This window comes from Phoenix dactylifera, chromosome 4 (genome assembly GCF_009389715.1).
Source record: "Phoenix dactylifera cultivar Barhee BC4 chromosome 4, palm_55x_up_171113_PBpolish2nd_filt_p, whole genome shotgun sequence".
Classification (NCBI taxonomy): Eukaryota; Viridiplantae; Streptophyta; class Magnoliopsida; order Arecales; family Arecaceae; genus Phoenix; species Phoenix dactylifera.
Window position 1 is genome coordinate 1,711,103 of NC_052395.1, and position 25,324 is coordinate 1,736,426.

Below are 25,324 nucleotides of genomic sequence, written 5' to 3' on the forward strand. Positions count from 1 at the left end.
CCAAGACCCGGGCTTTTAGGACGATCGTATCCAACCCCTTCCTGCCACGTGGATTCTCTGCGGATTGCGTCAACAGTTCATCTCTTCGCACCGGTGACCCTTCGCCTCTCCTCCCACGCTCTTCTCGCCTTCTTCCCCCACCCCCCCCACCTAAAACCCTAGTAATCTCTTCGTCCATCTCTCTTTCACTCTACATATATATATATAGAAGCTCTCGACACGAATCCTAGAAGCGGAGAGCCGCTCTCTTGGCTTCATTCGTGTCCGAAGAGGAGCAAGAATGGGGTGCCTCGGCGGCGCGAATTACGCGGCGCTTTCGGTCTCCTTCCACGACTGGAGGTACCGGCGGAGGTGGGTGGTGGTGGGGACGCAGCTCCTCCACCAGAGGCGGAGGCCTTCTGGGCTCGTTAGGCGTCTCCGGGTGAGGGGCGACGGAGAAGGGAGGGAGAGCTGTACGGTGACGGCGGCGACAGTGGTGGGGGAGGAGGAGTTCGCCGACGAGGAGGATTTCATAAAGGCTGGAGGCAGCGAGCTGTTCTACGTCAGAATGCAGGGAAGTAAGCCCATGGAGAGGCAGTGCAAGATCACCGACAAGGTCTTTTTCCTTCTCCTCTCGGCACTGTGGTGATTTCCTTCTTGTTTTGCACCCTTTATTTCTCGAGCTTTTCTTGGTCTTTTTTATGATTTCTTTTCTTCAAGAACTGGTTTTGGAGTTTGTATTGCTCTGCTTTCTTGAAGGGGATGCAGTTCTTGAACCCTTTTGGAGAACTTTTGTTTCATGCTGATAACGACGTCCGGATAAATGCTGACCCATTAGTTGAATGAGCCAAACCGATAAATTTCTGATAAAACCAACTATTTACCAGAAGAAATTTTGTGATAACTTTTAGCCCTTAAGTGCTGGGAATTCAAGAATTGGATCTCTTGTCAGTTTTTGATTCAGTTATTTCAGTGATCTTCTTCCCACTCTCCAAGAATTGGCCTTGGAGCCCTGTTTTCTCTCAGAGGATGCAAAGCGCAGGGCGTGAATCCTACTTATGCATAGTGCTGATAAAAATGTTTCAGTGAATGCTGACACTAGCCGTTAGAGGCGTATTCATATTTTATCTATAATTTGGACGATTTTGTTAATCATGAAGAATCTTGCGATGAACGTTCAAGAATTGGAGTTTGGATTGATCACATAATAGATAAATTGATGTTGTCTCAACATTTTCACTTAGGTGCATTCTAGGGATAACTTTGTGCATTTCCTATTAAAATTGTAGTCCATGGGCATGGTCCTGTCAATAACATCATAAGATTCAATTAGTTGTAGAAATTGGCAACTTCAGGTTGAACTTTCTTGGAGATACGTTGGTTGAATACTGCAATGGACCCCAGCCACACACTCTTATAAAATATGATCAGCAGACTTTAGTTGTCCTGTCTTTATAAAATATACTTGAAATCCATGATCCGATCATGTCAACAGTGCATGAAGCATGCCTGGAATATCTTCTGCCCTCTTCTCATGGTTTAAGATTCTGTGATCTGAGTCACTGAACCCACTGGTGATGTCCAAGAAAGGACTTGCAACACTGTCTACTTGTGGGGATGGGAAACTAAAGGATCGCATACTGTGTTCTGTTGTAAAGGGAGCATTTCCTTCTCTATATGATATTGTAGTGATGAGCATTCCTGCCCATCACACAAGAAAGGAAAACATTTGAATGCTTTTTAATTGTCTCTTAGTTATTTTTTCCCCTCTTGATTAGTACTTCCAATATTCTCTTTCTTGCATTGCGCTTTAAATTTATTATCCATTTAATTTAAGTGTGAAATCTATAATCTAATCCCATGGTAAGTTTTAACTCATTCTTCTTGCAGTTGTCACCTATATTGGCGGGAGATTCTATACTAGATTTAATAGTGATTGGTTGTGGTCCAGCTGGTCTTTCTCTGGCTGCAGAATCCGCTAAGAAAGGACTGAAAGTTGGTCTTATAGGGCCTGACCTTCCTTTTACAAATAACTATGGTGTATGGGAGGACGAGTTTAAAGGTAACTACTTGATCCATGGTGGAGTTATGTATTCACTTTGATTAAATTTCCATTTTCTGTTTGAGAGGATTAGGGACTGGTCTGGTAGCAGCTTATGCTTTGGCAAACTTTTTCCTAGAAATACTGCTAAAAGGTTTTTGCTTTTGTGATATTATTAACTTTCACAGCACAGTTGTGTTCCTGTCTGCATAATTTATGCAAGCTGAGACACAATGTTTGTTAAGATAAGTCAATCATGCTTATGACTGTAGATAAAAACACGTCAAGAATATATATAGTTTTTGTTAGAGATTGTTTAGCATTCTTGTCCGACTTTTTTTAAGTTTGTTCCCATGAACAATTAGTTCATAAAGCTAACTAATACAGATGGGATAAGGTTTTTGGTTTATGATCATGCATATCAACTAATGATGTCTATTTACATCTTTCGACCACAATTGAAATTCTCCTATATACTTCATCTTCATAAATTGAGGTGCTAACAGTTTATTCTTTTAGATCTTGGGTTACAAAGCTGTATAGAGCATGTTTGGCGGGATACAATTGTATATCTTGATAGTGATGATCCAATTTTAATTGGTCGTGCATATGGGAGAGTTAGTCGGCATTTGTTGCATGAAGAATTGTTGAGAAGGTAAGCATATGTTCCTTTGTCTTCAATTAGATAACCGTTTTGCGGAAAATAAGATCTGTATAATACCTTCAGGTGCTATGATTCTGGTGTCACATACCTCAATTCAAAAGTGGAAAAGATCATCGAAGCAAGTGATGGGTGTAGCTTAGTTGCATGTGAAAGAGATCTAATGATTCCTTGCAGGTACAGTTAAAAAAAAAAAAAGAGTAAGCATTAGCATCTTATGTTATAAATGTCTAAGTTCTAGAGGTACAGGCTTGCCATCGTTGCTTCTGGAGCAGCATCTGGAAAACTTCTCCAGTACGAGGTAGGAGGTCCTAGTATTTCTGTGCAGACAGCATATGGAATGGAAGTTGAGGTAGGAAATACCTGTGCAAATTTATTTAATATGCAAATTTATTATGCTGCCCATGCGGCAGTTAATTAGATCTTTTGCATATTTATTTTCTCTTCTCAAACTCTATAACCATTTTATTTGTCTTCCTTGAGAGTCTAGACTATGTTTTCCTTTTTCTTTAATTAGGAGATTCTGTTTAGTTATGCTTGAGAGTAAAAAGTCATGCTGTTATCCTGACACTAAAGGAACTTCTTATCTTTTATATTTTGTTTTGAATACAGATGAACCAGATTTTTAAAAGTAATCCCTTTCTTTGACATATAAATTATAGATTAGAGGCTAATAGCAGAATATGAGGAAGACTCAAAAATTAAAATTTGTGCAGGTATCCGTACCTTGCTGAATTAGGGCAATTTATTGAGGTGTTGCATGTAATTCTGGATATTATCCTAACTGATCCAACTTTCCTAATCATTTATTCTTCTAACCTTTGATCTTTAAGTGTTCGATAAATTAGTGCTTATCATATCTTTTCTGAAGTGTTAATAACGAACCATATTATGCCTCTCCTTTATTTTGGCAATGTAGCAGGAATCTACCATAAAATATACTATGCTAATATATAATATGCACTACAATAGCTTTTGAATAGTTCTCATGCCCCTTGAACACAAAACGATTTTTTCCCATTGTTTAATAATTTTTTCCACTTTATTGTACAGAACTCTAAGCCTTTTTATCTTTGCTTTTATCTGTAAGTACTTTCAGTATGATTCTTCAATTTCAGGTGGAAAACAATCCATATGATCCCAGCTTAATGGTTTTGATGGACTACAGAGATTACAAGAAAGAAAAGCAACAAATCCCTGAAGCAGAATATCCCACGTTTCTTTATGTCATGCCCATTTCATCTTCAAGAGTCTTTTTTGAGGTTTGTCTGCTATGTTGGTTAATGATTTTTTTTTGGTAAATTTTACTTTTTTTATTGTCATAGTGAAGATACTGATTGCTAACCTGATTACAGGAAACATGCCTAGCTTCAAAAGATGCCATGCCCTTTGATCTTCTTAAGAAAAAACTGATGTCTCGCTTGGAAGCTATGGGTGTTCGAGTATTGAAAGTCTATGAAGAGGTAAGCTACTTTGAGCAGCTGTATGAAGCCTCTTAAAATGGCTAGAACTGAAGTTTTATGTTATTTTCATGTTCCATTTGTTAGCCTTTCAAATAAGAATATTAGAATACTTTACAGGTTTCTGCTTAACAATTATGAAAGGAAAGAATTAAAGAAAATCTTGAAAGACAGCCTGCTTAGAAACTATTCAAAATTGAGGACATTGAAGCCAAAAAAAAAAGTTGCAGTGACCATATTAATGATCTAATGCGATAAAGGTTAACTATTAACCTTATATATTTCTCGTATTTGTATTTCCTATGCTTCTCATGTCTTTATCATGTGACTTCTAGCTATTGGTGTAACTGTTGTATATTATTCAATACCTTTTTTTGTATTGAAATATCGATATAGATACATGGAAAACAATTATTTTTTAAAAAAATTGTTTGCCTATCTCATATGGGATTTATTTACAGCATTTTTTATTTTGTCTACAACATTAGGACTTCATATGTTTTTTAAGATTTTATATTTTGATTTCTTCCAAAGGAATGGTCCTATATTCCTGTTGGTGGATCCTTGCCAAACACTGAACAAAAAAACCTTGCATTTGGTGCTGCAGCTAGCATGGTGCATCCAGCTACAGGTAAGAACACCATGGTTCTTGCTTTTCTTTTTCTCAAGTTTTTTTTTTTTCTAAAAGGACATAGATACACACTAATTGTAGATTATTTATAATAAACAGGATATTCGGTTGTGCGGTCCTTGTCAGAAGCTCCAGGTTTTGCTACTGTAATGGCAAATATTTTGAAGAAAGATATGTATTCCAGACAGAATATTCTGATTGGAAGTGCACAGAATCCCTCAATGCTAGGTAGCCCAATGTTTACATTTCACTGTAGACACTTAATGCACCTTTTTTCATAATTTTGTTCTTCAAAAGTGTTGAATAAAAATTCTCTCCTTTGATATTGTCTGAAAATTTTCTCTTTTGATATTATTGTTCTTTGATCAGAGTATCAGTTCAAAATGACAGCCCTTTTAGGGATTCTGCTAGACTTTCTTTTGTAGTTATTATTAGGATATACTATCTGTACTGTTCTAACTTCTAATGGCTTTTACAATGTCTATTGTTTAATGAAGACAATATGGTGCATCCATTATGGTTTTTAAGCTGGAACAGGATGGTATGATCGGCATTGTACCGTTCTGATATGAAACTGGCACTGGTACTGGTATCAAGAAGCCGAACCAAGCTGTATCAGTGTGTACCAGTCCTTATTAGTGCATACCAGCAGTACCGTATTGATTGTACTCGTTAGTGCCGATAGTTTTTCAACTTTTTGGAACCCATCAATTTCAGTATGTACGGTTGATACCAGCACTGTATGGGTATCATTCCACTGAAAAACAGCACAGGCTTTGTTTAGCAGTACTCAGAAACCTTGGCATACTTTGGAACATTGGGCCTTTGTTAACAATGGACAAAATCTAGGGTCTAGATGATGGGTTTGGAGGAAGTTGGAGGAAGCATGGTGTTTTCCCATTCTTGCTTCTAAACTGTCAAGTAATGCATTCATGGGGACAAGGTCAAGAAATTGTCTCAGTTAACAATATCAGAATAAAGAAATACACTCAAGAGGTTCTCAAATGACTAGCTGGGAACCCACTGAAACTATATGGCCCACCACTTACGTAACTAGTTATGGTCCCTTATAGCAGCCTACTGAATGAAGCTATTTTTGTAAATAGACTAGTTTAAATCACAATCATGCCAGAACTTGCATCAATTATTTGGTAAGATATAATACCATCCAACTTTCATCTAAGAACAGAATATTTGGAAGAGAAAAGGATATTAACTGCAGTAAAAGCTTTTTCTTTCATGAAATTGGTTTCCACTGGACATTCTCAAGGGTATTTTTGTGTGACAAATAAAGTCTTGGGATAATCGGAATTGACATAGCCTGAAGAACTGAAAATTTTTAAAAGATGAATGATTCACATTAGTCAATGTTTTGAACTACTTAATATTAGCTAGAACTAGCTTCTATGCTATGTAGAATAGAGTTTTCTGTATTCTAGGTTCCTAAATCCCCTACAATTCATGGTCAAGTAGCTTAATGTCATTGATTCTCTATAAAATATTAAGATAGAGCCTAGCAGTAATGTTCAGTGTTTTGTATTAAAGCTTGCAGAATGTGAGGTCAATCATTGTTCCATCTGCAGGTTCTATTTGCTCATAGCATTGATATTGATGTACATTAATATCTTAAAATATTATCTCAGGCTGCTTTTAAAATGATAGGAATGAATAATCTCATTACTTTGTATTCCCTAACAAGCGTTGAGGAATTTTTGTGGTCCGATTTACTGGACTTTCTTTTCTATTTGACATACGATCATTGAAAAATATTTAAGCTACTTGAGTATCTGACTGTGCTGGTGGAAGTGGAACATGCTATACCAGCAACACAAAAAAAAAAAATCTCTAAATAGGTTGTCCATGAGATATTCGATTAACTTTATGAAAAATAGAAGCCATATCTCTATGAACACCATTCAGTTAAATTAGTAGGAATCTACGATATGTTACCTCCATAATTAGATCTCAAAATTTCTTGTCTGTGGAATACTCATTGGAATTTTCATGCTTTAAATGGATGTTTAGTTTTTTATGACTACTCATAAAAATATGCAGCATTGTTTTGGAAACAGTTGAACAAATTTAATCCCTCACTCGCACTGTTACTTGGGAAGCATAGTTTGTGACTGATTTTCTTCCTATTTTATGCAATCTTCCCATTTCAGCATGGAGAACTCTTTGGCCACTAGAAAGAAAACGCCAACGGTCATTCTTTCTCTTCGGGTTAGCACTGATATTACAGTTGGATATTGAAGGCATCAGAGCCTTCTTCCAGACATTTTTCCGCTTACCTAATTGGTACATCTTCCTTTTTACTTTCAGGCTTTTGGCATTCAATTCAATTTAGATGTAAAAAGTTCTGATATTTTGCGGCGGTTGGAGTTTTAAAGATATCTAACCTCCTTTTAATAGTTTCTGTGGTCGTATTTTGTGCCCTGTATAAAGTAGGTATTCTGTCAACCTCAGCCTACTGACAGGAGTTGCATGGCAAACATAGCTGCACAATGCTACTTTTAGAGAATCCATCTATTACAAAATAGGGGGAATTTGGTTTTCCAAGTGATACCATACAGTGCATACCATGGTTTTTGATGAGAAGTACATAATACATTCAGTAGTTTCTGATAGCAGTGCTAAATAGTTTACTGCAAAGATATATATTAAGGAATATATTTAGCAACAGGCCTTGTATATTTGGCAGTGCCACAAAGGAAAGGAAACTTTGTTCATTCTGGAAAATATTTAAACTTACATTAGTTCATATCAGTACTCGATTTTGTTGGTCTTCACCTGGAGTCTCTTTGTTATGCAGGATGTGGCAAGGGTTTCTTGGCTCCACACTTTCATCAGTGGAACTCATATGGTTTGCCTTCTACATGTTTGCAGTGGCACCTAGCAGCCTGAGGATGTGCCTTGTCAGACATCTCCTTTCTGACCCTACTGGGGCAACCATGGTAAAGACATATCTTGCTCTGTAAATTGCCTCCCATACTCCCTGCTGTAGCCCCAGGGGGGAATTTTCATATAGTACATATCATCCAAGTTCTGAAACATTCTTCCTTCTTCTAATAGTGGATACGGTCCTTGTAATGCTTCCGATTTTGTGCAGCCGTCTCCAATTTCAATTTCATGTTGGTAGCATCTATACCATACCATATGCAATGAAAATGGCTTAATCAGTTGCTGGGAAAAATGGTCCCAAAGTTTTTATAGAAAATCATAATAACATCAAGTAAATGACTAGAAAAAGAGAAAAAACATACATTTTGACATCTCCTCCCAAAACTTTAAAAAGTATAAATTAGTCTGTAAGAATTATTTTATGGGTTAATCATGCCCCAAACCCTAAACTTACTAGGGTTTTGCATTTCTATGCTAAACTTTAATTTAGCGCAATCAGATCATCGAACATGCTAAATTTAACATTCCAAACCCCGGCTTTGACCTTCGTTGGAGTTGGTCATACACTAGCACATGCTGTCAAAAAGATGCCAGTGTGGATAGAATTGGTTGAAATAGGACAATCTAATACAAAAAAAAAGGGAACGTAGAGGACTTGCTGGAGGGAAAGAAGAAGGGAAGGGATGCGGAGGAAGACTTGCCGGAGGGCGGTGGCGGACCAGTTGCGGGAGCTGCGGGGGATGGCACTACCAATAACTGCATTGAAACAGTGCACCATCTTGGTTGCTTTGCGCCAAGACCTGAAGGAAGTCGACCACTCGAATCGAACAGCCTTCTGACCATCGTAAACCAGAAATTATGGAGGCCAGTCCTGCCCCAAGCCAGACGAGAACACCACCTTGCATCACCTCCTCTTCGTGTACCAGAATTATGCAGACAGCTAACCCACTTCAGGGTTTGGATCACCCAAACTCTTACTTTTTGCTGATGCCGCAATAGCAGGCTAGCAGCTTCATGGACATAGAGACTTTGGGTCAGCTGCCACATTCATATGTAGTGAGACTGGGTGCAAATGGTTCAATGAGTAATGCTTCTCGAGTTGACAGGCAAGATTTCTCTTGGAAAGTAGAGGCATCACGCACCCATGCCCCATGAATTGCATATGATTAGTCCTAGTTGATTGAATCATGTATCTTGAGTTGTAGATTGCCCAGATTTGAACCATTCAGTTTGGTAACAATTGCACAGGATGCTTGCATCTAACACTACTATCCTAAGTTGCATGTAAGCCATTGCCAGGACTGGTACGAGTAAAAATACTTCAATTTTTTGCGATATAATCTAATTTTTACAATCGATGGTTGAGCCCAAATCTGCAGGTGTGATGGCCAATAGACAGCAAACAGAATTTGCCGGACGCTGCTTTGTAATGCTATCAACGAGCGGAAGGGTTTGAGTTCTCATTAAGTGATCATAGAAAGCACAGGCAGCTAAATTTATAGGAGAATGTGAAAGATTGCAGAATAATTGTGATGAATAAGAGAAGGGATAAGCTATCAAGTAACTACCATTATGCGAAAAAGGAGTAAATATGTGCGTCTGCAATTTGAGAGCACATCTTTGTATGCTGCTTTATGACACTAGATTTACTGAACAAGAGAGAGAAATTTGCAGATGCCACATATGGCCCTGCAATACAAGTATTGATGTGTTGCTTCAACCCCTAAAATTGCCCACAAAAATAAATTAACTGCATATATGCAAGTCATGATGCCAAAGATGCTATCACTCGGAGGAACCCATTCGACTGCCAGAGAGCTTTTGACGATTTACTCTGAACCAGTCCAACACAAGTTTCCCTGGAGACAATATCCTACTGCATATATTCACCCACTAAGCATCAGCTTCTGACTTCTTGGCATGACCAAGGGCCTGCTTGAATATTCTTAGAATTGGGCTAAAAATCCTATAAAAATTGGGCTTGTTGGCCCCTCCATATTGCATTTTCAAAAAACCGGTCCAAGCCTATCTCAGAGTCTAACCTTTGTGTTACAGGAAGAAAGGAAAACTTATAGAAATCTTTTTTTCCTTGGAGATTTGGATTGTGTGATATTTTGTTGATACACTTAAATGAACAGCCCAATTTACGAATCCTATTTGATATTTAGCACAATACTATAGAAATATCCAAACAAGCTCTAAGATATACGGATATATAACATGAGGTGAAAAAAATAAAGGATCAGATATTCTAATGCCAAATTCCCTAATCCAGCAATGGAAACGGGAAATCAAAACGTCCAAGAAAATTGATAAAGAACAATTTTTTTTAAAAAAATAATACATCATTGTAGGATGAACTCATAATAAATCCTACAAACATCCTCTACCAGAAAAAAAGAAATATCCCTTTTTGTCAAACTCTGTACCAGGTTGTCGCATCAGCTCACAATCAAACATGCTCTGCCAAACTCCTTTTGTGGTTTAATTGAACAGATACACATGCTCAGCCGTGAGTACATAAACAGAGTGCGGGTGGGCCTCTCTCTCTCTCTCTCTCTCTCTCTCACACACACACACACACACACATACACACATGCACGCGAAAAAAAGGTCTAAATTCTGCAGATGAAATAGAAACTAATTGAAAGACCTCTCATAAAGAGTTTTCTGCAATGGTCATATTATGCAAAAAATAAAAGGAAGCATGGTGAACAAGGTGGAGGAGCATCAAGACTTCAAATTAACTTTCATATGCAGCATGAAACTTCAACTAAAAGGGGTATAATAAAGAGAAACAACAAGACGAGGAAATCACAGCAATTAAGGGTGAGATCAACGGAAAAAAAGTGTGGCCCCAGAAACCAGAAAATCACATAGCATCAAAGAACGACCACAAAAGAACCGAAGTCCAAGAAACACTCTTTAACTCCTACAAGCAAGCACATCCAGCAAACAACCCACTGCAATAGAAGAAAAATATGACAATTGAACAGGGAGATAAAAAGATAGCAGAGAAGGTCCTTAACCAACAAGCCATATAGCACTATACACCAGAAAAGCCAGTTTACAAAAGAAGCAAAAGCCAGTTTACAAACGAAGCAAAAGAAACAATCAGCACTTGCAAAAAATAAAATAAAAAACACAGCCAAAATGACCACCTACATTAATATTCTTTCCATTTCTAAATGAAATAGTTAAAAGAGTATCCCATGTCCTTCCAATGCAGATCTGCCACAGTTTTCCTTATTGATATTGTAAAAGAGAGAGATAGAGAGAAGCCTTTGCGCCTAAATATACGCAGAAGTCCTTGCACCTAAATATAATCAATTCTGTTGCCAAAGGCCATACAGTTGCTGAAAGGTCAGTCCAAAGAATTTTAACTCCACAGAAGACTAGAGGAAGCAACCATATGTGAAGTGAACCCAGTTAGGACTGGATCTGTTGAAGAATTATCCAGATGTAACTAGCAAATAATCAATAAATATTCGATTTTTTTTTTCCCGCAAAAACATAGCACATCAAACTATTTCCAAGATGAATGTCAGACTTTGTGTATCATCATCCTGCTCCTTCAAGCCTGTTACTATCATACATGGGTTTGGTTATAGAGCAGAACTTCAAGCCAAGAAGGCTCCATGCAGAGCTTTGCCTCGAGCAGAGCCTGGCCTTGAGGTCTTATGACCAGCTGTCAACCTGATGGCAACCCTCTTAACATACTTGTCTGCTGATCTATGGTGCTATGTAGCTTTTGCTTTGGAGCCTGGCTTTTGCTGATCTATTTGCTACATGCCAAAATTTGCCTTGGTCAACAATTTGTTTTTGCAGTCTCTGAGGCAAATTTAGTCAGGAGAGGTGCTTGCAATGAGACCTATATGGTAAGTTGACTGGTGGGAAAACCTACTTTACACTTTAAGCTTATGCACCCAACAACCTTCCGAATCACTCTTAGACTCCTGAGGCAAATTTAGGCAGGAGAGGTGTTTGCAATGAGACCTATATGGTAAGTTGACTGGTAGGAAAACCTACTTTATACTGTAAGCTTATACAACCAACAACCTTCCAAATCACTCACTTTCAAAGAGTCCTGGAGAACAAATAGGATGATAATAGTTGATATAAAGAGCTCTGTTCACCCAAAAAGCATTAAGTCAAAGGGTCAGATGATGCAATCCCATAGAAAAATGTGTAGAATCCAACTAGTTCAATGTCTTGCCATGGTTTCCAGGTTTACCCACAAGTAACACTATGCCACATCTGAAAATCAGTACTCTTTAACAACCTGCTACAGGTCATTGTTCAATCAATGACCAAAGCAACATACTGAAGTCCAATGTTTACACATCTGCAAATACATACAGAACCTAGGACACTAGACCACAACCCTGGAGAGAAGCTACATATCACCAATCAAAGTAACACTCAAATTCCACTCCATAAGGCCTAGATTTTGAAAAGGAGCATCCCCCTACCAAATATCCCTAGAGACCAAAAAGCTCATTCAAACTCAAATTGGCAATATAAGCAATAGAAGTCTACTAATATAGCAACCTTTTCCTTCATCTCCACTAAAAAATCAATCAAAATAGGAATTCTAAAAATCTTAGCACCCCATACTTCCAAAGCCTTCAAAAGCATATAAATCACATAACCCTTACCATCTAGATTGAAATCTTCAAGAGGGAGATGTTAACGGGGAAAACGGACACCTGTAGTTTTGAATTCTATCTTCCCTCAATAGATATCATATATACTTCTAACAGAGTGTTCTGTCAACTGTCAATCACTTGGCCCAAAACGTGTTTCCTAGGTCTACAAACAGAAAGTGCCAAGCCAAGCAACCCTTTTCTATCATTGTCTCATCAAGGTCTGCCAGACCGGTATCGAGACTCACACTAGCAGGCAACCGGTTCGGTATAGTACGAGTCTGTACTATATTATGTCGGAGCAAACCAAAACAAGCAGAGGGAAGGGGAGAGGGAGAAGCAGTGAGAGGAAGAGAGCAAGAGAGGGAGGGAGAAGGAGAGAGGAAGGAGAGGGAGGGGAGAAAGGAGGGGAGAGAGGCTGAGGTGTCTGAACTAACCGGAGAGAGAGACCAAGGCTAAAGCATCCAACGACATAGAGGGCTTCGTGAGGGCTCAAAGCTGCTTCAAGCCGTCCGGATCTGGTGAGAGAAAGAGGCCAAGGCTTCGTGATGGGGACAAGGACAGAGACAAAGGCTTACCTTGGGCGTCACGAGGCAGAGACAGTGAAGAGGATAGACAAGAGGGACCTCGAAGGCTCTCAAAGCTATGGTTCATTAGTGGTGGAAGAGGGGGGGGGGAGGGGAGTTTGGTCTCACCCTTGCAACCTATCCATGTACCGACTGAATCCACCATCTCAAGCCCAAGCTTATCCCAAAAAGAAGTAACAATGACAATCCTCTACACTGATTTTATCTCAAAAGAATGAAATACAAAAACAATAAATCCTTGTTATTCCAACTAATAGTATAAGCATCACAAAATCCTTGATAGCTACGTTAAAAAAAAAAAAAAACAACACAGACACTTCAAAGAGCAGTTTAAAAAGAGTATGCACTTAGTTACAAATCCTCAATCCACCACATTACCATCTTTAATCTTGGAAGGGGAAAAAGCAACAAAGGGAGAAGCATCAAGGATAAAATAGATGTCTAGTGCATGAGAATCTCATCATGCAGGGTTTGGAGAGAGTCAGATGTATGCAGCTTTACCCCTACATGCAAAGAAATTATTTCCGTATTTCAAACCCACGACACTTAGGTCATAATTGAGCAACCTTACCATTAAGCTGAGGCTCGCTCTAAAAGAAGCATCAAGGATCTTTCCTCAAAAGGATGTGTAACTTCCATGCATACTACATAGCCCCTTCTTATCCTTTAACTTTTCCGATGCGTAATGTTATTATCAAGTAATTCAATAGAGAAACTCATCAAGACCAAGCAATGGCAAAAATTGATTCAATTTTTTCTGCAAGCTGAGATTCATGGTTAAAATGTCAAAATTTCCATTTGATGTACATGGTTGATTTTATCCATCCTAGGGAATGGAAATGGACCTAATCTAGACCAAAGCCTATCTTGGCAGGCTATTTTCAAGATAGGCCCAGTCTCTAAATTTTCAAACTTCAGGTTATATCAGGACCGATAAATTACGGCCCGAATGAAATTCCAGTTGGCTTGAGCAATCCCTAGCTTGACCCAAGCTTGGCAAGGAACCCAAATGGTATTAAATGGTATATATTTATATAAATGTAATGAAATATAGTGCAGCCATCCATTTTATTTTGATGGACGATCTATATTTGCTTCCAGTCTCTCCAAGGCTTTGTTAGAATACCCTAGATTTGGCCAAGCCCTCCCTCATTGATGGCCACCCATCACCTTCTGTACAGAACATCCTCCACATGCCACCCAACCATCACCTATCCTCGACCATTGGCTTCGCTCTACCCTCGGCCCCTTGGTTCTGCTTTCAGTCCTTCCTCTCCACGCTCAACTCCTTAGCTCTGTCCTTAGCAGCTAAGCCCTTTCTCTCCACCTCAACCCTTGGTTCTACCCAAAGCCCTTCACCTCCATCCTTGGTCCAGCCCTTGACTTTGTCCTTGACCCTACCCTTGGCTCAGCCCTTGGTTTGGTCCTTGGCAAGGACACTCCCCCCAACTACACATTGATAGATGATACCTTAGCACATTGTAAGAGGGATGGATAAGATTGCTTGCACCATTGGTGGAAGCTACCATTCCCTTGCATGAAGTTGAAGCACCTTATTGAAAATGCACATTTGGCCAAAACCTCTTGATCAAAGATGTGCCTTCATCTTCCGCACCTGAGCTGCCTCATGCAGTTGGACAATGGTGGGCTTAGACGGGTATTGGTTCATGCTTGATCTAAGGCCCAAGCTAGGCTTGGGTTTGGTGCTTAGAAAAGTTTGGAGCTTAGGCCTAGCTTGAAGCTTGAACTAAAACATTTGGATGGAGCTCGATCAACACTTGGGCTCAGTGTTTATAAAAGTTTCGAGCTTATTTGAACCAAGCTTAGGGATAGGGTGGCCAAACTTGAGCCCCAACCATTTCCAGCTCCATCTACTTTATTTCTAACTAATGCAAGGTTCTCTTTTTTAAGCAATAAATCTTTTCCATGACTCCCATTATGTTTTTCTTGGTCTTTCTCTAATCTTATTTGAACCTTAGCATAGTTCAATTCCATCTCTTTAGACAAGCTTCCTCCACGTCATTCTTGCATGAAAATATGTCATCCAAATTGTTTTCATTAACTTGTCCTATTTTGGTGCAAAACCTAAGTATCATGTAGTTTACTCAACTTGTCCTTTCATACTGAGGTAAAGATGGGAACTGAACCAATGGAGGGACTTCCCCGGACAGGTCAATAGCACGCAGCTTTGTGCTAACCTGAGTAACGGGAGGCATAGGAAAGCACAAGGGACAAAAGCTAATGTAGGATTAGAAGGGCCAAAGATGGAGCTTTGTAGAGAGGGGAGTGACTTAGGTGCTTAAAGAGGCTTAAATCACAAGAATTTCAGAAATATCCAAAGATAACTTTATAAAGATCAGATCAAGTGAGTTTAATTTTTCCCAGCAAGTGGACTTAAAGCAAATAAACACATTCTAGTAATAAATAAGCAAAGACATCCGTAAACTTTATATTAGCTGAACAATTACTTGGCTTTCTCATAATTAAATCTACCGTGCCCAAAGTTGGATTGGAAGAAAGGCAAAAAGAACAGGATAAGCAACTTCAGGAATATAATAAAGAAGGCAGTCAGTAAATGCACTCATCAACACCCTGATATGAAGGTAAGCTAGGAAAGAAAAGAACTGGTAAAGTGAGTTTAATTTTTCCCAGCAAGTGGACTTAAAGCAAATAAAACACATTGTAGTAATAAATTAAGCAAAGACATCCGTAAAGTTTATATTAGCTGAACGATTACTTGGCTTTCTCATAATTAAATCTACCATGCCCAAAATTGGATTGGAAGAAAGGCAAAAAGAACAGGATAAGCAACTTCAAGAATATAATAAAGAAGGCACTCAGTAAATGCACTCATCAGCACCCTGATATGAAGGTAAGCTAGGAAAGAAAAGAACTGGTAAAGTGCCTTGGTATACAGGAAAATAGTTATGAAAGTAATACCCATCCCTTCATGCAGATTGGATAATCCACATTAAAGCATAATTGCAAATTCCTAGTAAAGTGCAGCAAGCCAAGACTAATATGCATAAAATATCAAAAATAAGACTAACAAAAAAATAGTGGTTCTAGCATTGGAGGGTTTTATCAATTAATGAGGCTGCCCCATGCAATGCATCACAAATCTAGTAGTATGGACAAACATCAACGCTTATAATTTAAATGACCACATCATAAATTCCATAAGTTATGGGAATAAAAGAAAGAAAACACACTCATGTTATAAAGCCTATTAGCAACAACATTCCCCAATTAGCTTCCCATAATGGCAAATGAAGAATTTAGTCTATATGAGAGACTCTATAAGCAGCATTGTCAAAGGCACTCCAGACACCCACCTAGGGGCTCCGGCAAGGCACAACAACCTTGAAGCACCTAACAGTCCCTAAGTGAGGTGGGTTTAGAAAGGAGACACCTAGGTGAGAACTTGGGTAAAAGCAAGAGGCATCTGCACAACTGGTTCTCCAGTTCCAGTACTATTGTTCATATCCCCTTTATGCCCTTCTTTTAGGAGTCGCATTAACTTTGCTTTGAGGGGCGCTTTGGTCTAGCCAATATAAATGAAGGGCTAATGGAGGACGCTGATTCAAAGGAGAGAGATGAGGAGAATGGTGATTATAAATCTGGCAGAGATGGAAGTGATGAGAGTTCATGTGATGAGTATTGTGATAATGCTCAAAAGCTTGAAGAAACTCTAGTATGTCTTTTATCTTGCCATGTTTTTCTTAGAATGTTTTAAAGTGGTATTTTGATGCCATAACTTTGTAGCTACTTTAGAATTAAGTTGTTTTAACTTTTTTCTGTTTGTTGTTTTAAAAACACATTATGCAATGTGTTATTTTGATCTTATGTTTTGAAGTTGTAGAACGTGATATTTCATGTTCTCAATGATTACAATTTGGGATGTTGAAACTCGAGTGATTAATTTTATGATGTTTGTTGTTTGTAGATACAGTATTTACCTACAATGCATTTATTGAATTTTTTTGTAAATAAGTGCCTTGCTTTCTATAGGCAGGCAACTTTTTGATGCATAGAACCTCAGATCATATGAGCTCCTATTGCCTAAAGGGTGACTATTGCTTTTGACAACCTAGCCTAAAAGTAGGTTAAGCAGATGCAATAACAAAGACTGCTGATGGAAGGCCTAGGTATGCAAACACACTAGCATATAAAATAGGTTACAAACATTAAGAGACAAAATAAAAAAGGAGCAGCATGCCAAGTTGTAAAATCTCTAGAGTTTGATTCTCACTTCCCATCTTCATCCAATAAAATGCATAGAGTCTCTACCCCCTCCCACTCTTAGGAAAAAGGGTAAAATGTTAAAAATCACACTAATGTAAAACCTAGAAGACTCATCAATAACAAATAGGAAGTATAGACAATGGTTATTTCATGCAGATGAATACCATGAAGGAGCAAATGAAATTGCATACCCCAGAGAAATCCAGTCAAATGAGGATAAAAAAGCAATAGATCCACAGAGGTGCATTGATGCCAAGAAGACAACACATTTGTCATTTACAATCAGCATTTTTTTTTAATCTCAGTACAACAAATAGAAAGAACGACTGACTAACAATACAGAAAGCATGACTAGACATCAGTCTCAGCAATGCGGTACCTTCTGTAGGCATCTTGGAGGCCGAGATCTGAAACAACTGCAAAATTATCAGATCAACAACAAAACCAGTTCCAGCATATTCATTGCTGCAGATGGATAATGTAATCACAAATTTCAGTTGGCCCCCAAGGTCCAGTAACCATCACAGAATGATTATATCCATTTGTGATGCATAAGAGAATGTAGAAAACTTGATTCTGCCATGAAATAAGTTGAATATCAAACAAAAAAGTCAATCTTAATAGAGCCTGCCACTGCACTCAGCTGAGCCACAATAACAATCTTTCCGCTTTATGTTGCCCTCTGAATCACGAACCTGATCTAGCATATAATTATAGTGATATGTTAGCTCTTGTAATGGAGGAATATTATCAGCAGCAAAGAACATTATGTGTGGCATTCTCTTGTCATCATGGTCATAAAGAACATTTTGTGCATAAAGGTTGGGTGAACAGCTGTGATTAATAAATCTTCCCACATTTCCATATTTAGCTGCATCAATGGTGAAACCTACATCCTCAACTGTCTCACAATTTGAACTAGACTGCAAGCCTGGTATAAGGCTAGGGAGGCCTTCCCACAGAGACTGATCATCATAGTTATGACCTATATCAAACAGGTACTCATCATTGTTCCTCCGTTCAGCTTCTGTATCCTGAAGCAGCTCTCCTACATACTCACATATAAAGCTTCCTGATGGTATGGAGTTTATAGATCTCACCCCCCAACCCCTTGATCTCGTTTTGAAAATCTCTAGTTGTATATTGATGCCGTGCTGGCTGACCCTGTTATGGCATGATGGAGGGCACCTGCAGGAGGGACCGCACTCAAAAACAAGGGGCTTTGCTTGCACGATAGCACCATTGAAGTTAAAAGGAATTTCACCTCCATTTTTAACTGCACAAGCACACTTATTAGAATCCGAGCAGCCACCTGTGCAGTCGCAACCCTTTGGAGGAGTCTTGACATACCATGAAGGGTATATGGTCTTGGTTATATACTTAAAAGGTGGTGGCTGCTCATCATCATCAATTGTATTGATTGCGCAAATAGGTATCTTTTCCTTTCCCTCAGATATATCGCGTAAGCGTAAGCCTTCCCGTACTTTGGACTTCATTGACCTTTTGACTTCTTGCAGGCCAACTACTGGCTGATTTGGCATCCTTCTTAATTGAAACTTGAAAACTAAAAAGCCATTAGGCCCTCTCTCCTGCCAATATCTCTCCACAAAATACAATCCATCATATGTAAAGGTTGAGATTATCTTTGCCCTTGCATCATAGGAATCGCTTCCCTTTGACTCTTTATAACCATAAATGACCCTCACAGGAGTCCTCGAGTCTATACTGTTTTTTAATGCCAAATTGCCGCGTTCAAGTTTCTGATCTCCTGCTTGTTTGTCTCCTCCTCCAGGGTTTCCTCCTGCACCAGAATATATCAGGACATCTGCATCTGAACTGTCCGTGTCATCAGGATAACCTCCAGAAGCCACAATACTTGTCGCCACAGGTTTACCATTTAACTTCACGGAATCAATACCACCTTGAAATGGACGGTGGATGCCAACAATTGACAGCTCCACCCTATAGTGGAATTCATCCCCAACTTCAACTCCGGGAACATTTCCTAAGATTGACTCACCAGTGTTCACCCATTCTTTGTTCTCCTTGAGAATACCAGAAGCCATCAGGTCGACCCGTTTAACCTTGCCTATCTGCTTTGACTTGGATTCCTCATTCTGCAAGAGCTTCCTGCAGACCAGTTGAAACAAACGCAGAGCTTTCTTAACTTTATGCCGAGCAGTAATGTCTTCACTACCAGTATTGTTGTTATTCCAATTAGAAGGAATTACAGGAGTAATGGTGACACTGAATTCATTAGGTATTCTATATATAGTTAGGGCCTTTTCATTTTCCTCGCTTCGAGGCACTAAATCTTCCTTCTCCTTTGGTCCTTTCAAAGCCAATTTCTTGCTCAACATTTTTTCTTCTTTCTTCACTTTTCCTCTTGGTGTGACAGAAAGGGATGCATGAGACTTTCTGCCATGCCTCCATGGACAGTTCTGAGCTGCCAACAGACATTGCACGATTAACCTATCCCCACGAGCTTCCAATGTCTCATATTCTTGACTTTGAGCACTTGTACCACAGTCTTCATTCACTTGTTTGTCTGGGAACTTTCTCTTAATATTCTTATTATCCTTCTGAAGCTTCGCAGACAACTTGTCAACTGCTTTCCCCACTGATTTCCTGTCTTCTCCAAACTGCGACCTTTCAACCAGACTAGATGGCTTTCTCTTTTGCGCTCCTGCAATCTGAAGGTTCTCATTGACTAGTTTCATGTTGCAGCCTTCTGACTTTCTCTCATATGCTGCTTCAGATAATTTTTTTTTCTCGCGATGTTCTGTCAAGATATCCTCTTTCATGCAACTCTTCAAAGCAGTTTTAGCTTGAAACTTGTCACTGGTTTCTTTAAATGTCTCCTGGTTTAGCTTATAATCATGGCCTCTTCGCTCATTATCAACTTTTTTAGTAGGTATAGCCTTATCTAAGCCTTTGACAGCCAATGAGGGATTCACCACAGGCATCTTCATCCCATCCATGCTCTTTCCCTTAGATAAAGCAGAAGCAGGCTTATCATGGGCTTCACTGCTAGTTTCTTGATTGCTTTGTTGAATCTTCTTGGTATCATTCCTTTTCACCATGCCATCAACAGCCTCATCAGTATATGCATCCATGTTTGGAACTTCGACTGCTAATGGCTGCTTCACCACATGCTGCTTCTCCCTGTCCAAGATATTGCCCTTAGCAGGTGCAGCTTGACCATCATCGATAATTTCTTGATCATCCTCTTGGATCTTCTCCGAATCGTTTCTTTTCACCAAGCTATCAACGACTTCATCAGCAGACACAACCTTTGCTGGATCTTCCATCATCAGCTGCTGATTCACCAAACATTTCCTCTTTTCATCCACACTCTTGTTTTTGCAAGGATCTGTGGGCACAATGTCTAAGGCCTCTTCTTTGCTCATCAGAGGAGCATTTCCACCACAACCAACAGGAAAATCCCGCACTGCAGAGATCATTCTCCTTTTTGGAGGAGGATATGTCCTTGAATGAACAATTCCAACTGGTTCAGGAAAAATTTTTGCTCCCATCTCTTCCTTCTTGGTTTCATCTCCAAGATATTCCAAACCTTTCAATGAATTCACATCTTTAGGTTCCAAAATTTCCGCCATGCTGGTCAATTCTGCCGCCTCTTGCTTCAAAATCATCAATGATCCGACTTTATCCCCCCGCTCCAAAGGAGCCGCCTCCTCCTCCCCAACCGCCGGCAACTCGACGGCGTCATCAGGCCGAGGCCTCTTATTGGAATTTGATACCCCAATGCGGTCCAATTCAACAGAAGCCTCCAACTCCGTGATGGGTTTCGGATTCGCCACAGTAGCAAGGGGGCCGCATCCTTTGGGCCATTGCCGGATGGCGGACACCTTCCGCTGCTTATATTTGACGGGAACGGCGGGGGCCGCAACCTCCAACATGTCGCCGCCCGTCCTTTCTTCAATTCTTGGCCAAGAAGTTAGCCAAGAACCCTAAATCAAGAGAATAATCAAAGAAGAACATTGAAATCCTATCGGGAAGAAAAACCCTAATTCAATTGGAACGGAGAGGGAGGGAGAGGCTGACCTATTGATTGGGGAAAATGGAGAGCTTCGGAGGCCGAGGAAATTGCCGGCGGCGAGGTATAGGCGATCGGCGCCGGGACGGAAGGGGAGGCGAGAGAGAAAGAGAGGTGGGGTAAATGGAAATCGATGGCCGGATTAGGGTTTTGTTGTGGGGTACATCGGATTTTTATATGGGCTGGAAACCGACAAGCGGAATCTGCGCACTGTCCTGAATAAAGGGGTAATGACTTCAGCAAGATTTGACACTTGGATCTAAATCCAACGGCCGGTAACAAACAAATTAAAAGGAAATTATTTAAATTAATATTTACATATAAAATGCAGTAAAAATCACAAGAAAATTTTTGGCCAACATGGGTATTCCTAAACCGATACCGCTACCATGCTTCTTAAATCTTAATAGCGACTTAAACCCGATGGTTTAAACCAAAAAAAATCATAGTACGTGTTGAAAACAAGTATACAAAACATTAGCCTTCGCGCTATCACCAAGCATGCATATGGAGCGAGCAAATACGGGGGAGCATTAGAGGTGCGGATTTCTTTTGAAATGCAGAAGATTACCGAGAATTGGGTTCTTGATAATTTTTGGTATAATTTTAGGTCCCCCTCTTTCTCTATTATCATTAAAAGCCATATATATTCGATAAATATTATTAAAATTACCTTCATTTTTTGACTCTTTTATTCATCTTCTTCTGTATCAGCCTAACACACTCGTTATTGACGCTGCTCATCTTAATACTTATCCCATGTTAGGCAGGCAACAAAACTAAATAGCCAAGATGTCATGGAGCAATTTAATTATGGAGACTTTATGAAACTAGCAATCCTGAAGGCACATCCTTTATTTCCATTCTGCATAAACCTCTATCCCCTTTCCTCTCTTTTTCTCTATCTCTAATAATAAAAGTATTTGATTATTTGGCCAAGATGTCATGGTTCATTTGACCGACCTAGATTATTTGGCCCAAGCAAAAAAGAAAAAAAGAAAGAAAGAAATCGACACATGCCGTGGATTTGCCTGGAGAGAAGGACTCCCGATGGGAGTCTTCTTTCTCTCCGAAATCACAAGACGGAATCTAACTCTAGGTTGGATTTTGGTCGCCCTACGCCTACTTAAAAGCCTTCCCGACTCCTCTCTCATACTCACTGGAGAACCGGCCTCGATTGGAGTTCATCGTCGGCGTTTTTCTCAATTATTCTCTTTGAGCATCGATTGCCTTTGCACTGCCATAGCGAATCACTGCCAGAAAACTAATAAGGACCCTACCACCTTTGAGTTACTCATCTCTTCTTTCTTTCGAACCTTTTGAAATCTCGATTCCGATTGGTGATCGTCAGAATTTGGAGGCAAAGGGTGACACCATATTTTTCTCTATTTTTGAGAATCGACCCTATTTTTTTCTGATTCTGGCTGCCTGCGTCATCGACGCTTGTCGCCAGAGGCTTTCCTTATTCCCTCGCAGTGGCTGCAAGTTGTGGTCGGAGCTTCGGCCACTGTGATGCGTTGGATCCATGGTTTAAAGAGTCGGAACCCCTATTTTGATGTGTTTTGTCACCGCTAGCCACCAGTCGCCACCGGCCACCAACCACCTATTGGCCAATCATGGATCTCCTGACTCCAGGAACCACCGTATTCACCTTTTCTCTTTTCCTCTTTCTTGGCTAGAGAGAGCTATATTTTCTCTCTCTCTCTCTCCCTCCCCCTTTCTCTCTCTCTCCTATTTCTTTTTCTATCTAGACTTTCTCTCTTTCCCCGTCTTTTACTAAATAGAGGATGGAATTGTTCCCATCCATCATTCCATATTTCACCAAACATATAGAAGGATGGATGGAAGACTCATATATCCTCTCTCTCATACATCCTTCCTCTTCTAACCATGTTTTCTTCGGTCATCTTTCGTACCAAATAGAGAATTAGGGCTGCCAATATATGGGTAGTTCTAATGCATTACTTAGCTTCAAAAGTCTTATTGTGAAAGAATCTAATGAGTACGTGGTGCATATGGTCTTTCTTTAAAGAAAATACTTTTCTTATTTGATAAGATATTGGAAGAGCCTTCAGCAATCTTATGCCCTATTTTGGCATCATGTCATGTACATCCATATTTTGGCACGTAGATCATATCACGAAACAGGAGGATCAAAATCCTAAATTCTCAAATGGGATTCTGCATCTATTATTGCTGGAAAACAAAATCCTAAATGGCTATAAAAAAATTATGATTAGATAGATCATCATGCTAGTTCCCAAAATACTGATAAAAAACAACGTCCTTCCTTGAAGAAAACGGTTCTCAATTCATTGTACACATATTACATGCATACATACATACATGCATACATACATATATACATATATGCATGCATGCATGCATGCATGCTATTAGATTTTAAAAATATATTGAATAGACTCAAAAATATATTGAATAAACTCACCAGAATTCTTGAGATCGATGGTTGAGATGCTGTCTTAGCCGGACCTATGCCTGTGAACCGACTTCGCCACCATCATCTATAGAAGCAAATTCTCCAACTCGGCGACCGCCCCCACCTCCACCTTGATCATCTCATCACGGTGGAATGCACCATCATCATCGGTCGTTAATCGTCATCCCACACAGACATGCTGGCAGCATGTTGGGCTCCTGAAATGATGCCGTGTGTCGAGAAAGTTGTCCTGAGCGAATTTTAGAAGGTGTTCAGGAGATGGCCTACCCAGCCATCATGAAGTCCTAAAGGCTTTCAGGCTTGAGGATAGGGGACCCTCCTCGTTCTTGATGTCTAGAAGGGGTGGCAGGCAAGCAGATCTGGTTGCACACGTGTAAAACTGCAAATGGATCGGATTGACTCGTGACCCGACTTAATTAGACCCGACTCGACCCATTTTAGAGGATCTGTGGGTTCGGGTCGAATTTTAAAATTGGACCTATTATGTTTTTCAGGTTGGATCTGGGTCAACCCAATTTTGACCCGACCAATTTTTTGGGATCAATTTTGGATTGTTTATCCAACGACCCGATCTGACCCGACCCAAACTCAGATTACCTGTTTAGGCCCATAGTCCGACAGGCCGCAGTCGCAGCCCGCAAGAAACTCGGATTATCTGTTTGTGAGGAGTTTTCAGGCCCATAACCCATTCACTGCTTGATTAAGCTTTCACATGGGAACGTCTCTATTGCCTTGCCCAGAGCTTCTGGATGTAACTTCTGGCATGAATACCGTGCACTTTATATATTTAACAAGGGGACGTCTCTTTATTGCCTTGCCTAGAGCTGGTCTAGAGAAGAGAAGAAGCATTACTTGGAGGAGACCGAAAAATCATTCAAATATTTGGGACAGTTACTCCATTTAATATTGTCTTAACAAGCTCAAATTCCTATTTATCTTATCAATTGTAAATACTCTTTCGGCAGAAGACTTGCATGGGGAAGGACTTATTTCTTTGTTCCTTTTCATTCGCTCCTGTAATCCAGGGTACTTGTCCCATGCAGATGTTATTGAATAAATTTGTTAAACGCGGTACAAAAAAAATGCTAGTCGATATGGAAGGTAAAATTACTTACATGTAGATTAAGATGATTATCTTCAATGATATAGCTGAATGGCTTGTTGTTTTGGTTGCTGCAAAAAGATAGGTGCTGTCGATCTCTATATCGAAATTTGCTTTATGATTTGCTCTTGAGATTACTTTTGCCTGCTTGATGCAATTGATTCTGGTCTGAGTTAAATTGATACTAAAGCATTAAGAAGCAAATTGTAGTTTGGTGGGGCGCATCGGTCGACTGCTGCCCACACCAAGCCTATCCATGCCTTGGCCGCTGACCTTGGCGTCCTTCTTGGATTTAGATGATTTCTCGACCGAACTTAGGCAATGCCGATGGATTTGCTGATTGAAACTTCTTGTACTTCTTGTCCACAGATCGGGATTACTGGCTGTAGCTTACCCCAAGGCTTGCACAAGAAGATCGATACCATTGGAATCCTTGTCCAAGGATTGGGATTACTGGCTGCAGCTTACCCCGATGATTGCACAAGTTGAATCAACTTACAAGCTAAGAACAATGAGAGGAAAGATTGTTGATTCGATTTCAAGAAAACTAGAA

At 39.7% G+C, this 25,324-nt stretch overlaps 2 protein-coding genes across 2 annotated transcripts; one reads left to right on the plus strand and one right to left on the minus strand.

Annotated features, from left to right (window-relative positions):
* Window positions 1-7,900, plus strand: LOC103723715 (lycopene epsilon cyclase, chloroplastic). Its single transcript, XM_008814731.4, has 11 exons — window positions 1-595; window positions 1,870-2,041; window positions 2,540-2,675; window positions 2,748-2,858; window positions 2,931-3,033; window positions 3,800-3,943; window positions 4,037-4,144; window positions 4,676-4,772; window positions 4,872-5,000; window positions 6,938-7,070; window positions 7,585-7,900. Exons 1-11 carry the CDS (start codon window positions 281-283, stop codon window positions 7,748-7,750), a joined length of 1,614 nt encoding a protein of 537 aa, XP_008812953.2. The 5' UTR covers window positions 1-280; the 3' UTR covers window positions 7,751-7,900.
* Window positions 7,901-17,312: 9,412 nt separating this feature from the next.
* On the minus strand, window positions 17,313-21,342 carry LOC103723719. The gene is made up of 2 exons (XM_008814733.4): window positions 21,217-21,342; window positions 17,313-21,122 (listed from the first exon to the last, which is right to left on the minus strand). Exon 2 carries the CDS (start codon window positions 21,069-21,071, stop codon window positions 17,769-17,771), a length of 3,303 nt encoding a protein of 1,100 aa, XP_008812955.2. The 5' UTR covers window positions 21,072-21,122; window positions 21,217-21,342; the 3' UTR covers window positions 17,313-17,768.
* Window positions 21,343-25,324: the final 3,982 nt, after the last annotated feature.

Excerpts from the sequence above, each read along its gene's own strand:
- LOC103723715 (XM_008814731.4), top strand. The coding sequence starts at position 281 with ATGGGGTGCCTCGGCGGCGCGAATTACGCGGCGCTTTCGGTCTCCTTC. Across the intron at positions 2,042-2,539 it reads ATGGGAGGACGAGTTTAAAG|ATCTTGGGTTACAAAGCTGT; the intron begins GTAACTACTTGA and ends TTATTCTTTTAG. Across the intron at positions 3,034-3,799 it reads CATATGGAATGGAAGTTGAG|GTGGAAAACAATCCATATGA; the intron begins GTAGGAAATACC and ends CTTCAATTTCAG.
- LOC103723719 (XM_008814733.4), bottom strand. The coding sequence starts at position 21,071 with ATGTTGGAGGTTGCGGCCCCCGCCGTTCCCGTCAAATATAAGCAGCGG.